General features: G+C 38.5%; 1 protein-coding gene across 1 annotated transcript in view; it reads left to right on the top strand.

Annotated features, from left to right (window-relative positions):
* The window catches only part of LOC144222412 (NAD(P) transhydrogenase, mitochondrial), a 48,568-nt gene extending 36,735 nt beyond the window's left edge, over positions 1–11,833 (top strand). Inside the window, exons 14-16 of the mRNA XM_077752890.1 lie at positions 7,641–7,759; positions 9,009–9,124; positions 10,858–11,833. Coding sequence (XP_077609016.1) covers positions 7,641–7,759; positions 9,009–9,124; positions 10,858–11,007 — 385 coding nt within the window. The 3' untranslated portion in view covers positions 11,008–11,833. The remainder of the gene's footprint in view (positions 1–7,640; positions 7,760–9,008; positions 9,125–10,857) is intronic.
* The last annotated feature ends 2,762 nt before the right edge of the window (positions 11,834–14,595 follow it).

Raw genomic sequence — 14,595 nt, 5'->3', positions numbered from 1 at the left:
TCCATGGCCCACGATCATGGGAATAAACATTGTTGTATCCACATTAGAACATGTGGTGTCTGAAATGTGATGTGAAGTTGTGAGAAGTGTAAGAATAGGCTTTATATCATCATGTGTTATTAAAAAAAAAAGGCTTAAGAAATAGGGTGTCTTTTGAACTGCATTGTCACCAAGTTCTATCCAGGTCATGCAATATTTACAAATAGCCCTTGTATGCACTCTTATTTGTTTTTATTCTTTCTTGGTTAGTTTAAAAGGCTCTGAAGATCAGATTGATTTATTTGAGTAGATCATTTCACTGTTTTGTTTTGTTTTTTTTTTTAATGTTTTTTATTTATTTCTAGGAGAGAGAGAGACAGCGTGAGCAGGGGAGGGTCAGAGAGAGAGGGAGTCACAGACTCTGAAACAGGCTCCAGGCTCTGAGCTGGCAGTCAGCACAGAGCCCGACGCGGGGCTCGAACCCACGAACCGCGAGATCATGACCTAAGCGAAAGTCGGACACTTAACCGACTAAGCCACCCAGGCGCCCCTCATTTCACTGTTTTTGAACTGTGCCTGGGTCTATCTTTAATTGGGGACTGAGTCCTTAGTTTTTATTCTGTAATGTCTCACAAAAAGCTATCATTTTCATATTTGAGAGGAGAATAGAAAAAGTGTTGAAATTGTTCTTGCTTCAAGATAATTGTAGAGGTTATCCTGACTTAATGATAATATTTGTTGTACCTGTCAGTTGTGGAAACAGTGCATTTTTGTCTAATAGTAATGTTGGAAGGGTTAAACATGGCCTTTTAAAATTTGACCTTATCAAATAAGTGTATATTTGAATGTTAGTTATGACCAAGTTCCCAGTGAGCCCAGTATGCACAATTACTAGCCTCAGTCTATTTTGACTACATAATTTCTCTAGTCTTTTGATATACAAAGAACTTCTGGCTTTTGTTGGACTATATTGATATTTACTAGAATTTCAAGGTAAAAATTAGAAAACCAACCAGAAAGTGTTGACATCAAACTAACATTTGTTTTAACGACAAAAAAAATGTGTATTTGTTTTTATGTAAGTGATCATTAAAATGTGTATTTATTTGAAAAATACAGATGAGCATTTATATTACAGAAATGTATTGGAATAGAATTTTGTAATTGGAGGCTAATTTATTAAAGGCTTATTGTGCTCGGCATTGGCCTAAAGTACTTTCTATAAAAACCTCTTTATGTGAACTATCTCACTTAAATTTCACAGTACTCCTCTGAAGAGGTTTTATGATCAGTCTCATTGCCCACAGAGGAGGCGCAAGGCGTACTGACCTAAACTGTCCAAATACTGTGAATCCAGGCAGTGGCACTCTACAGCTTTTAACTGCTATATATTTTTTTTTGCCACTCCCCTAAATTCTTTCTCTAAAAAGACATGTAAAAAATTTATGAGTCCGTGGACCTTGCTGCCAAGTGCTGTGGGAACTGATCGATGAGACATGGTTCCGATGCTCATGTTGCGCCCAGTGTGGAGAGCACAGTCGTGTCAACCAGTTACTCTGATACAGTGCATCGTAAGGAGGGGATGCATAAGGAAAGAGTTCTCGGAACATGCAAGATCTCGCTCTTTTTTTTCAATGTTTATTTATTTGAGAGAGAGAGAGAGAATGAGAGAAAGAGGGAGCACAGGAGGGAGACAACGAGGAAGAGAGAGATCCCAAGCAGGCTCCACACAACCAGCATACAGCCCAGTGTGGGGCTTAAACCCACAAACCACGAGATTACGACCAAGCTGAAGTCACGAGTCAGATGCTTACCCGACTGAGCCACCCTGCACCTTGGCAGATCTTTTCATGATCTCATTTTAGTATTGATTTTCCTTCTGTTGAATCTTGTAGACAGGGGCAGCTGATTCTGCTTTGTTAAGTGTGTGTACGATAAAGATAATTTTTGTGGCTCAAAGGGAAGGACTAAAAGGCTAGTAGGCTTTGCATTTTGAAATTCTGGATATTCTTCATATGATGATGGGACATTGATGAACTTTGGCCATAAATTCCTGGAAATTGCTGGTTATGGCCAAACCAATGTCTGGTATAATTAACTTTGATACAGACTTTGGAGATGAGCCAGTTATATAGGCCAGAATTGTTATAAATTCACATTGACTTATCAGTGTGCACGTTTATATTTCTAAAAATTTAGTGTGTTCTGTTATTTCTCTCAAAACACTGGCATTTTCTTGTAAGAGCCTTGCATGTGTTTTTCTCTAACCTTAGAGTCTTAAGTTTTGGTCTAATAAATTATTATGCTAATAGATATAAAATGTTCTATCGTTTGGGATATTTAGCATAACATTGGTTAGCTTTGTGATTGTTTACCCTTCACAACTAGCTCAACAGAAATAATGTCTTTATGCAGTCTGTAGCTAATTAAATATTACAATAACAACAAATACATTTAGAGGTCTTTGATTTCTAATCTGGCCCAAGACATGCCAGTTAAAGCATAAAGATGATGGCCAGATGGATTAATTTAAAGATAAGCAAGGACAGTATTAAAAACAAATAAATTAATTTAAAAAATTACTAAAGGAGGAATACAGAATTGAAATCTAAAAGTAATTTACACACTGTATATTGGTTTATTCAGCTAAGATAGAAATCCTAATTCATGGAATTTTAGGACTAGAAAGGAAGTTTGTGATAGGTTGAATAATGGCCCTGAAGATGTCCACTTGTTTTTCTTTTTTTTTTTATTTATTTTTTTATTGTTTTAAGTTTTTTTTAATGTTTATTTTTGAGAGAGAGAGAGAATGTGTGGGGGAGGGGCAGAGAGAGGGGAAGACAGAGGATCTGAAGCAGTCTCTGTGGTGACAGCAGAGAGCCAGATGTGGGACTCAAACTCAACAAACTGTGAGATCATGACCTGAGCCAAAGTCGGACACTTAACCAGCTAAGCCTCCTGGGCGCACCCAAAGATATCCACTTGTAATTCCCCCCAAACCTGTGAACATGTTACTTCACATGCAAAAGGGACTTTGTAGATTTAAGCCAAGGGTTTTGAGATGGGGAGACTATCTTGGATTATTCAGGTGGGTCCATGTAATCACTAGGGTTGTCATAAGAGAGAGGAAGAGGGTCAGAATTGGAGAAGGAGATGTGATAATGGAAGCAGAAGTGAGAGGGATGCAGCCACAAGCCAGGAAATGGGGACAGCCTCCAGAAGCTGGAAAAGGCTGTATTATTCTATTTCCTTACCCCTTCCTTCCTTCCTTCCTTCCTTCCTTCCTTCCTTCCTTCCTTCCTTCCTTCCTTCCTTCCTTCCTTCCTTCCCTCTCTCCATCCCTCCCTCTCTCCCTTCCTTCCATGGACTCCACACCCAACATGGGGCTCAAACTCACGACTGTGAGATCAAGAGTTGCATGCTCTACTAACCAGCCACCCCCTAAAGTACACTATTGCTACTGAAGTATTAAAGTGATATTTATGTTCATATTTGAGTCTTAGTAATAATCAGTCCAATTTACTGAGCATATACTTTGGTTCCTGGAGAATTTTTTTTCAAATATTTTGTTATTGCCGCTATAAAAAAAAACAAACTAAAATCTTAAAGTAGGTACCTCAGCCAGAGAGTCCATTTAACATTGCAGAAATGCTTTCTCTGAGGCAGTTTGAAAACAGCTGCAGTGCTGAAGACAGCTTGCATTACCACATCACGAGTGGAAATATAAACTGTCAGTATTTTGCCGTATTTCTTTTGTTTTCAGGAGTGATTGAAGACTTTGGCTTGGTATAGACTATGACATTAAGATAGCAATGTCTAGTTTAAAAAGAAAGCAGTTGGGGCGCTTGGGTGACTTAGTTCAGTGTCTGACTCTTGATTTTGGCTCAGGTAGTGACCTCACGGGGTCGTGTGGGACTCCCCACCCCACATCGGGCTCTGTGCTAACAGTGCAGAGCCTGCTTGGGAGTCTTTCTTCTTTTCTCTCTGCCCCTCCCTGCGCACACTCTCTCTCTCACTCTCTCAATAAATGATAAACATTTTTTTTAATTAAAAAAAAGCAGTCTTGTTTTTAGAGAACATTTAAAATTATTTTCTCAGGTGTTGAACTGTTACAGTCCCCGAAATGACAGGAGAATTTGTGGTTGAAGAACTTAAAACCCTATAAGGAGGTGAGCTTGGGTCACCACGGTCTGGAGTGTACTAATGACTGGAGTGAAACAATGACTGCTTTTAATTTTATTTTCACTGGAATAAAACTACAACTAGCCCACTGAGGGGAAAGATGATGCAGTAGTTGAAGTAGATGAAATAGCACCTTCTGTGCAGGTGATTTCTAACTCCCACCCTTTGTAATTTTTCCCCAGCATCCAACAGGTGCTAGTAAATGTTCTACCTTGTTGTAAATGCTTTGCATACGGAGACATATTTTTCTCCTGTGTCTGTGTGTTCATGCAGATACTTAATTTTTTTTTTCTATTTTATAGCTTGTAGCACTGTTGAAACTTTCTGGGCTCTCAATCATTCTCAAAGAGCACTGAATTGGATTTTTGGAACTCCTTTATTTTATCCATTCAAGCTGAGAATAATAAGTATTTCTTAAACTGTTTCTACACAGTTTTATATAGCCCTTGGCAGGATGTGGGCTGATAGTAAGAGCCAGTTACTACTCTGGGAAAACTGAGACAGTGAGAGTCCTTAAGTAACCTGCCCAGCAGCAACGTAACTAGTAAAACCTGAGCTGTTAACTAAGCAAGAATGCCTCTCAGATATATATCTCCCCTATGCTACTATAATGTATAGAGTTAAAAGTTGAGACTCTTGAGGCAGAGAGACCTGAGTTTGAATCCCAGCTGTAACTATCTACTTAAAAAGTTGTACAGACTACACAGCACGTCACGAAGAGTCAGCATTGGCCATTGTGCCAAAATATATACCAGCAGTGGCCCCCCTTAACTACATTCTTGCTTCTTTTTGTTAGGTGCTGGGGGACAGCTCTGAAGCTCTGCTTATTTAATGAAGGACTGGGTTTGAATCACTTGCACTTACATTCAAATTCTTTTTATTTTATTTTAATTCTTTCATTTTAGAGAGAGGGTATGTACATGAGTTGGGGGGTGAGTGGGGGTGAGAGGAGAGTGAAACAGAGAGAGAGAATCTGAAGTAGGTTCGACACTCAGCATGGAGCCTGACGCAGGGATCGATCTCACGACCCTAATATCATGATCTGAGCCAAAATCAAGAGTTGGGCATCCAGGCTGACTGAGCCGCCCAGGCGCCCCAACATTCTCATTCTTGATGGAGAGTTTTAAAGATGATTAGGGATAGAATGAAATAATGTATGAGAAATCACTTGTAAATGGTATTACAATATAACAGATGAAGTATTAACTTATTTTATTTTATTTTTTAAAATATTTATTTTTAAATAAATATTTTTAAATATTTATTTAAATATTTAAATATTTTTAAATATTTAGAGAGAGAGAGAGAGAGAGAGAGACAACATGAGCAGGGGAGGGTCAGAGAGAGAGGGAGACACAGAATCTGAAGCAGGCTCCAGGCTCTGAGCTGTCAGCACAGAGCCCGATGCGGGGCTCGAACCCATGAACCGTGAGATCATGACCTCAGCTGAAGTCCGACGCTTAACCGACTGACCCACCCAGGCGCCCCCAGTATTAAGTTATTTTAAATGAAGTTAATTTTTTTCCACCATAAAAAGTGTACATTCTCCTCCTTTCAGCAACCGTGAAGCTGGGAAGATCCTGGCTGGGCCAAGGTCACTGATCTCACTATCTTCCTAGCTCTTTGGGGTTTCCCCGAGGCCACTTAATCACATGGTTTGATTTCCCCACAAAAGTGTACATTCTCATAGAAAATTGGGAAAATATATTAAAAAGAGAGGAAAAATAAAAGGATTCTCTGTTGTACAACTGCTTAGGGGCAACTGTTTTGTTTCCTTTTTGTCCCAGGGTTTCTGGTTTTTTAAAAATATAAATTATTATTTAGGGGCATTTGGTGATCCCAGAAGGAAGATTAAAAGTAAAGTTTATAAAAGAGAATATCTGTCACTTGATTTCTTTTTTTCCCCAACTACAAGATCCCCCAGTAACTCAGACTCCTCACTATCACTTTTAAAGCTGTGAGAAAATCCTTTATCGGCTATTTGGGCCATATAAATGGCCATTTTAAAGCTCTTTTCAGGGCTTTGTTTTTGGGAGGGGTTGATTACTGTGCTGCTTTAATCTGTTCCCAGAAGAACCTGTATTAACAGTGGGGACACCTGACTTGGCAGCAGTTTCTGTGTCTTAAATGACATAACTTTTGTATGAGCCAGCAATGTGTTGTGGCAGCTCTAAAAGCTAAGGCCGACTTAGGCATTGTCAATGGAAGAGCTAAGGATGTGATTTCCTTGCTGTGCCCTATGCATCCAGGTCATATCCAGCATATGATATGGTATGATATCCATACTGTATTCGCTTTGGGGGACTGAGATTTGAGCTGGATATTGCAGTGTGGAAACAGGGGACAGCAGTGGGTCTGTCAGCATTGAGTAGTTGGAAGAATTGAGGATGTTTTGCTTAGTAAGCACCCTAGGATAGCTCAAAGGAATCCACAAATGAAAGAGAGAGTAGACTCATTATGACTCCAGATGACAAAACTACAGACTTTGGAAAGCAATAGAGGTTCCCTTTGGTTGAATATGAGTGTGTGTGAGATATAATTATTGAGATTGTCTAGTAATGGAATAGACCTTAAGTTTCTGGTTACTGTAAGTATTTAAACAGGTTAGATGGATCCCTGCCAAGAACTACTATAAAATGCATTTCTTCACTGGATTCATTCACTCACTCACTCACTCACTCACTCACTTTTTATTGAGCCCTTCCTGTGTGTCAAGCACTGTTGCCACTGCTGAGGAGACAGAGGTCACTACTGTGGGCAAGAGGCTAGATTAAATGACTCCAAAGATCCCATTATGGTTGTGGTTGAAAGAAATTGCTTGATGCTTCGGTTTCTTTTGCCTTAATAAAAGCATGGAGCTCTGATTTGTGTATCACTCTGTCTTTGAAACACTCCAGCATGTTGCTATCACATTTCTTCTGGGATGAGGAGTAATGCCTCATATCAGTCTCTGAAAGATTGGAGGTTGTTAACTCCTGTCCATGACAATATTTTATTTCTCCAGCTTTGAACATAGAGGTTAAAGTTGAATGTGAAGTCAGCTTTTGATGGAATAATGTTGATTTTTCATGGCAAATGTTTAATTCCAGGCTGACTTACATAAGTTTTTAAAGATTCAAGATTTATCAGAAAGTATCATGAGAGAACATAATGCTTGTTAAGTGTAAGGTGATCTTATTTATTAATGTTGTTGGAAATTCATCATACTTAAAACATATGGAAGAGTCAAGTTCTAAGGTTACATGTATTTTTTGAGAGGAGTTATCATTTGTGTAAACTGAGATATTAAACCTCCAACTTCAATATTTGTAGATTGATCATATATCTGGACTAGTTCTAGGCCCGCCTGTAGAGATCAGATAGTACCAGGAAAAGCAGAGGTGCCAAGAACAAAGTGTGCAGCTTTGGAGGTGATGTTAGGGTCTCTGTACATTTTGGCCCATCAAGTAAGGCCAGCTGTTCATTTGTTTCCTGTCTAGGTTTGGCATCCACCCAGTTGCAGGCCGAATGCCTGGTCAGCTTAATGTGCTGCTGGCTGAGGCTGGGGTGCCATATGATATTGTGTTGGAAATGGACGAGATCAACCATGACTTCCCAGGTAAGTGGTAGGGGCAATGCTGAAGTTTAAATATACTTAGTCTGAATCAAGCAACACCTGTCTTAGGACATAAATTGTGGGATTACTGAAGACCTACTAGTCCGATGAAGAGTAACCTACCCCTAGTAGGGGTGCAGTTGAAATGAAAGCAATGAAAGCAGCACTGCATAAGGCACAGTAGATGTGTGAGTAGCATGGGTACTGTTGTGCCTTTGAGGAGATCCACAGGGTGGTGTAAATCTTGGGGGACAGTGCAGCTCATCGCAGAGGGACTCAGAAGAGATCTGGCTTTGGGGTCTAGGTCTCAGTTCTCACTTGTTTGCCCTGGATCCCAGCCTCAGGTTCCTCATGTATAAAATTGCTTCTGTTGCCAATTTAATGTCTAATGCTTGCCGGTGTCTGAGATTTTACTGGCTTCCAGTTGTCCCGATTCATAATCAATAAAGTAGTTTTCTGTTTTCTTTTAAAGTGCAAGGATTTCAGTAGATAAGGTGCTGTGCTTTATGGCTGTCGTTGGGTAGATGTTGAATGTTAATGGCATTTGGCCCAAGATCATGTTTGTTAAAATTAAACCAGTTCCCTCTGGCAAGTGTCCACTGTAAACTTAAAAAATACTGTTTATTAGAGAAAAGTAGTGAAGTTATATGTATGTCTGCATTCACATGGCATTTTTGGCAAAGATCTAAGGTAATTTATATTACAGTCCTTAAAGAGGGAGTTTGAACCATTTTAATTTTATGCCCCCTTTCAGATTTCAAAGTTGCAAAATTTTGTGTGAAACCTGCCAGTTCCAGGAATTACAGGCACAGCTTTAATACAGTACAGTCTCTTAGACCATTTTCTTTGAGATATCAAATAGCATCTTACGTGGTCATTTTAAGAGTTGAAAGTGAAATGCCAATCTTATAAAAAATAATATAACGGACAAGATCATTTTGAGATTAAAAAAAAAAAAAACCATAAAGTCAGATTAGGTAGATCTACTGGGGGGAGAGAAAGCACAATAATGTCAGCTCCAATCAGGATGCTTAGTTCAGATGCATGACCTACTGCTTTTGAGCTGTGTGGCATTGGTAAGTTACTGACCCTCTCTGATAAAGCTCTGTGTACCGTGCCTGACACGAGTGTGCATCTTATAAATGTTAACTGCTGTTATTACTGTTATAAAGTCCAGATTACTGTTGTGAAGTCCAAATGAAAATGGCCTGTTTGAGTCTTAGATTTCCTTTTTTTTCCCTTTATTACATAGATACCGATTTGGTCCTTGTAATTGGAGCTAATGACACAGTTAATTCAGCAGCTCAAGAAGACCCGAACTCTATTATTGCAGGCATGCCAGTCCTTGAGGTCTGGAAATCAAAGCAGGTAAAGTTACAGACTTGTGTTTCATTCTCATAATTAAATGTCTCTTCAGACATGTGCACAGAGCCATCCTGGCTCACTCGCTGAGGAGTGCTGACACCTTTTAGGAGCTGCAGGCACTTGTGTGGGCGTGGGTCCTATCTCTCTCTATTCGGCTTCTGTCCGGTGGCCATCAGAGAACCTGAGTGAATGCCCTGGTCACCATTAGAACCAAACGATATGTGGATGAATTAACAAAATTTGTAGCCACAGCTGAAAACAGAGCTGTGAGCTTTTGGAATGGGTCTGGCTGACTTCCAGATAGAGTCTAGTGAGTAGATGGCTTCCCTCTGGGACAGTAAGTCAGTATCATCACCTTCATATACGAAGACCAGCAGGTTTTTTCGTTTAATTTTTTTTTTGAAAGGGAATATGTTGTTGTTATGGAGTGTCTAGAAGAAAGGTGATTTAGGATTCCAGACCATAACGTGCCATAGGAAGCAGGCCTGCTCGCACACATCACCTCTGTGGAGACTCACCGCTGGGTTATAGAGACTCAGAGGCTCATACCTTTCCCCTACCTCAGTAGAGGGCAGGTGTCTGTACCACCTGTGGATCAGATCTGCATTTTAATGGTCATAATTATGTAAGTACATTTCCCTTTCATTTTGTTTCTCTTCATTGTAAATATGGGAGTTTGAAATTTGTGGTGAGCGATATATGCACTTGTTCCTGTGTAGATAAAAAGTTATTGCATTGGTCATCAATTTGGAGAATTTGAAGAATTTAAAGAAAACTATACTAAGGCTTTGTGAAGTGTGAATAAAAATTTAGACTGCTTTCATTTTTGGATAAATCACCTAGACTATCACAGAAAGGCTTTTCATTTTCCTAAGAACTGACTTGCTGTATAACAGGCTAGTACCATCTATAATCCATGTAGTTGTAAATGACTATAATACATCAATATTAGAGATACACTTGCTTCTTCCATTTTGCTTGGTAAGAGCATAATATTATTTATTACCTCTGTCTTCTGATGGGCTACATTGCTCTTTGGGATTTTGTCTTGGAATCTTCTTTTTCTTTTTAATGTTTATTTATTTATCTTGAGAGAGTGAGAGAGTATGGGCGAGCCAGGGTGGGGCAGAGAGAGAATACCAAGCAGGCTCTGTACTGTCAACATGGAGCCCAACCCGGGGCTTGAACCCACCACCATGAGATCATGACCTGAGCTGAAATCAAGAGTCAGACACTTTACTGACTGAGCCACCCAGGTGCCCCTGGAACCTTCTGATATACTTTAAAGTGGTGGAATAAGAATCATGCCATTTCCCTGTTCAACTACATTTGTCTTAGGATTTGTAGCAGAAGCTTCTGCACTAAGTTTGGTCTCTTTAACCCATTCCGAGAAAGATGCTTATTTTTCTGACTAGAAAATGTTAAGAGTCTTTATAGAGAAAAGCTCTGAGAAGAAAATCACTTGTAATCTTATCATTCATAGATAAACTATTTATTGGTAACAAGATTTTTCTCTCATGGATGTGAGTATGGGCACATTAAAAAAATGAAAGTTAATACAATGCATACATGCATTAAAAAATACTTCTTGTGTATTTTAGAAATCTGTGTACTCAGGAGTTAGTAGCGGTGCAGGCTTTATTTAAAGTTAGGGCAGGGCAGTGTGGGCATACCTATCACGTCCCGGCCAGGTCTGTTAAATACACTCATTTTGTCCTTTAATCTATGCTCCTTAGGTCATCGTTATGAAGAGGTCACTGGGTGTTGGCTATGCTGCAGTGGACAATCCAATCTTCTATAAACCCAACACGGCCATGCTTCTAGGCGATGCCAAGAAGACATGTGATGCGCTGCAGGCGAAAGTGAGAGAATCCTACCAGAAGTAGATTTTCCAGACCAAGCTGTTGTCTGACAGAGCCACCTCTTCTGTTGTGGGAAAATAACAGGCAAATAAAGTATCATTATATACAGCTGATAGACATCTGTAGCAAGGCTCTTGGAAGAGAAGGAAGACTGAAGAATGCAAAGCAAACAGGGATATTTTTCAGGAGCAGTGATCCCTTGATTTAAAAAAAAAAGATTGAAAACTTCTGAATGTCTTTCTGTGCATATTTTTTGTGTTATGAATTCCAAAAGTATTTTATAAAAGGAGAAAGAACAGCCTCATTTTAGATGTAATCCATTTGGATTTTTTTATTCTTCCTCAATGGTCAGCAATATTTTAAGAAATTAAGTTTTTAGTATCTTAGGACTTACATTATATACACAGATCTGAGCACTCTGACCCTGTAAACATTACAGGTACCTTCATTTATGTTTTTTTTCAACAAACATTATTAATTTGAGACTTGTATCAGCTTCTGAGCTGTCCTTTTCCCATTTAACCATGATCCGAATTAACCATATCAAATTGGCTTCAACTTTTCAAACTGTACTACCAATTCTAGATTTCAGGGATGTATTTTCTCACTTCTATTTTAATACTTTAAGGGACTAGATAATCTTTCACAGATGCTGGAAACAAATAATTTTCTTTGTATGTTTCGTCAGGACACCAGTGAAACACATAATTTGAAATCAGTATTGTATTTTTCAAAATCCCATTTCCAATCAGAGGTGTTTTTAGTTTCAATCAATTTATAATGTGTATTACTGTATTAAGTGCACTTGAATGGAATTCAACTATTTGACTAATAAAATGAGTTCATCATGTTTGCGTAGAGATGTAGCAATTGTCTCCGGTGACAAAAGGCTAAAGAGAGCAGTTGCGCGGGTTACTACCATCTGGGGAAGACTTGCCACTAGGAAATAGATGAGAAATAGATGAAATTACTCCGTCTCTTAACTGTTGGCAAGAGTTTTGTTTTTTTTTTCCAAATCAGAATGTGTTTCGAGGTCTTACATAATTGATGACATTTGAGAAAAATGGTGGCCCTACTTTTTTTATTAGCTACTTCTTTGTTTATCTAAACATCAGTAAAGGTCATGTCTTTTTTGCAGTAAAAGTGGAGATTTTCTTTGTGACTTTGCTACTGTGCCAAAAGCTGTCTATAGGTGAATGAATGAGCGATGAATGTCTGTCTCTGTATATAACAGTCTCTCTATATAACTAATTTGGTACTAAGTTTCTTGAAATAATTATAAGCACATAAAAACTATCTCTAAACCAGAAAAAGAATGAACTGCTGTGAAACTTTTTCCTGTAATGCGCATGTTTACTCAGTTTACAACTCACAATATCTGTTGGTTTGGTAATCAACTTCTGTTTTGCTTGAGATTAAGATCTGTTTGTGTGTGTTTGTGTGGGTGTATACATGTGTTTTAAGGCAGGAAAGACTCCTTTTTAATTTTTTAAGTAATAAATGCAATTTGCTAATGGATCTCAGGTCATTAGTAACCTCAAGTCTGAATTACATCATGAAAGTTCTGCTAGGAAAACAATAAATCATATCTTTATGCCCTTTTCCTTTTCCCAAAGTAGTTGTGGGTATATCTGGGAAGCAGCAACTTGAATTTTTTTTTTTATGAGATCATTCCTGGATGCAGCTTAAACTGAAAATAATGATACTTGGATTTATTTATTTTTGTTATTATAGTCCATCTTTTTCTATATTTTCAAAATTTAGGATCTCATTCTTTGCTGCTCACTAATCCTTTGTCATCTGGTTGTATTGCTTGAATTAAAAACTGTGTTCCAGTTGATTTTATTTTACTTTAATGCTTAGGATATTTAAATGATTTTTGGATACAAAATCTTAAATTAATACTCCTGAAGGTTGGTGGCCTTAGGTTATTTACAGTGAAGTCTAAAACCAACAGAAATAATTTTCACCCATACTATTTTATTGTTCCTTTTCTTCTGCCAACTCACAACTGGAAGATATGACTTATTTTTATTCTTGCATTGTTCACACTATATACAGATATTCAACTAGNCAAAGTTTGATACAAAAAAAAAAAAAAAAAAAAAGAATTATACGTAGGCAGTGAAATGCTAATGTTGATGTGTCTTTTGGGCCTTTTTAACCATCGTTATTTTCTCATTTGTCTTAAATTGGGAGTTTGTGTTTAAATGACTCATCTAAGTAAAGAATATGTATAAGTAAATGTATAAATTTTAATACTTTATATGTATGTTTCTGTCTATCTAACTCTGGACAGTTTTTCAGCATATAAATTTTTTTTTTTTTTTTACCATTCTCTCTGTATTTTTTTCTAGGGACTGGAATAGAGAGGACGGAGAGAAAGGACTAATCTTTTTCTGCAGTGGGCGTTCAGGCCTTTATGGAGTCAGAGAATAACTGTTTAGGTATTTGGTAATGAATCTGGATAGGGGGCCTTGGCCTTTCTGATTCCATCCAAGTCATGGCCCCAACTTTTAGATTTTGCTGTTTTCTCATCCAACACAAATATGGGATATATTATCTATCAGTCAGCTTTAGGGTTTAGTTCAATTTATCCTATCCCAAAGCCTTATGACGTATAATTAATAACTCATAACCCATGTGTTCATCTGACTTAGAGGCAAATTTTCAAGTCCCTTAAGGCATACGGCTTGTGAATTAAAGCATTTTCATACGGGAAAGTTGGACAGCTCATTTGTATAGCTAGGGGAGAATAGTTCAAATACCTAATTTATAGCTCCTGCCAGTTTTTGAGAGTCTTTGCCAACAAATATTGGGTCAGAATGGTAAGAGGAGAAAAACAAACAACCAAAACTCTACACGCCAGTGGCTGCAGCTTGCATGTTCCAGCTGCTCTTTAGACTCCCAAAGGAAAGATGAATTAGCGTAGTTAGCAAGGAGAAAAAAACTTTAAGCAAGGCTATTTTTTTTTAATTTTAGGGAGAGAGAGAGAGAGAGAGAACAAACATGAGCAGAGGAGAAGGGCAGAGGGAGAGAACTTGAGAATCTTAAACAGGCTCCATGCTCAGCACAGACCCGAAAGTGGAGTTCAATCTCATGACCCTGGGACCATGACCTGAGCATGACATGACTGAACTACCCATGTGCCCCTAAGTGAAACTTTTAACATGTTAGTTTAGTAAAGCAGTAGAAATGGTAACATTTGAATTTTGAAGCACTCAGGATTGCTGCTCCTCTTCTTCTTCCTCCTCCTCCTCCTCCTCCTCCTCCTCCTCCTCTTCTTCTTCTTCTTCTTCTTCTTCTTCTGTTTAAATATTTATTTATTTTGAGAGAGAGAGGAAGAATGTGAGCAGGGGAGGGGCATAGAGAGAGGGAGAGAGAGAATCTTAAGTAGGCTCCCTGCTGTCAGCACAGAGCCCGATGTAGGGCTCGATCCCATGAATTGCGAGATCATGACCTGAGCCGAAATAAAGAGCCAGACACTTAACCAACTGAGCCACCCAACACCCCAAGGTTGCTTTTTTAAACTTATCTCTTAGAAGTTACATATTGGGCTAAGGAATTGAACTGTTCACTATTGAAGTGGTGATATAGATATTTAGCATGGTG

Source organism: Crocuta crocuta, unplaced genomic scaffold, assembly GCF_008692635.1.
Source record: "Crocuta crocuta isolate KB4526 unplaced genomic scaffold, BGI_CrCroc_1.0 scaffold409, whole genome shotgun sequence".
Classification (NCBI taxonomy): Eukaryota; Metazoa; Chordata; class Mammalia; order Carnivora; family Hyaenidae; genus Crocuta; species Crocuta crocuta.
The sequence above is the reverse complement of the archived record's forward strand: the minus strand, read 5'-3'. Positions and strand labels throughout refer to the sequence as shown.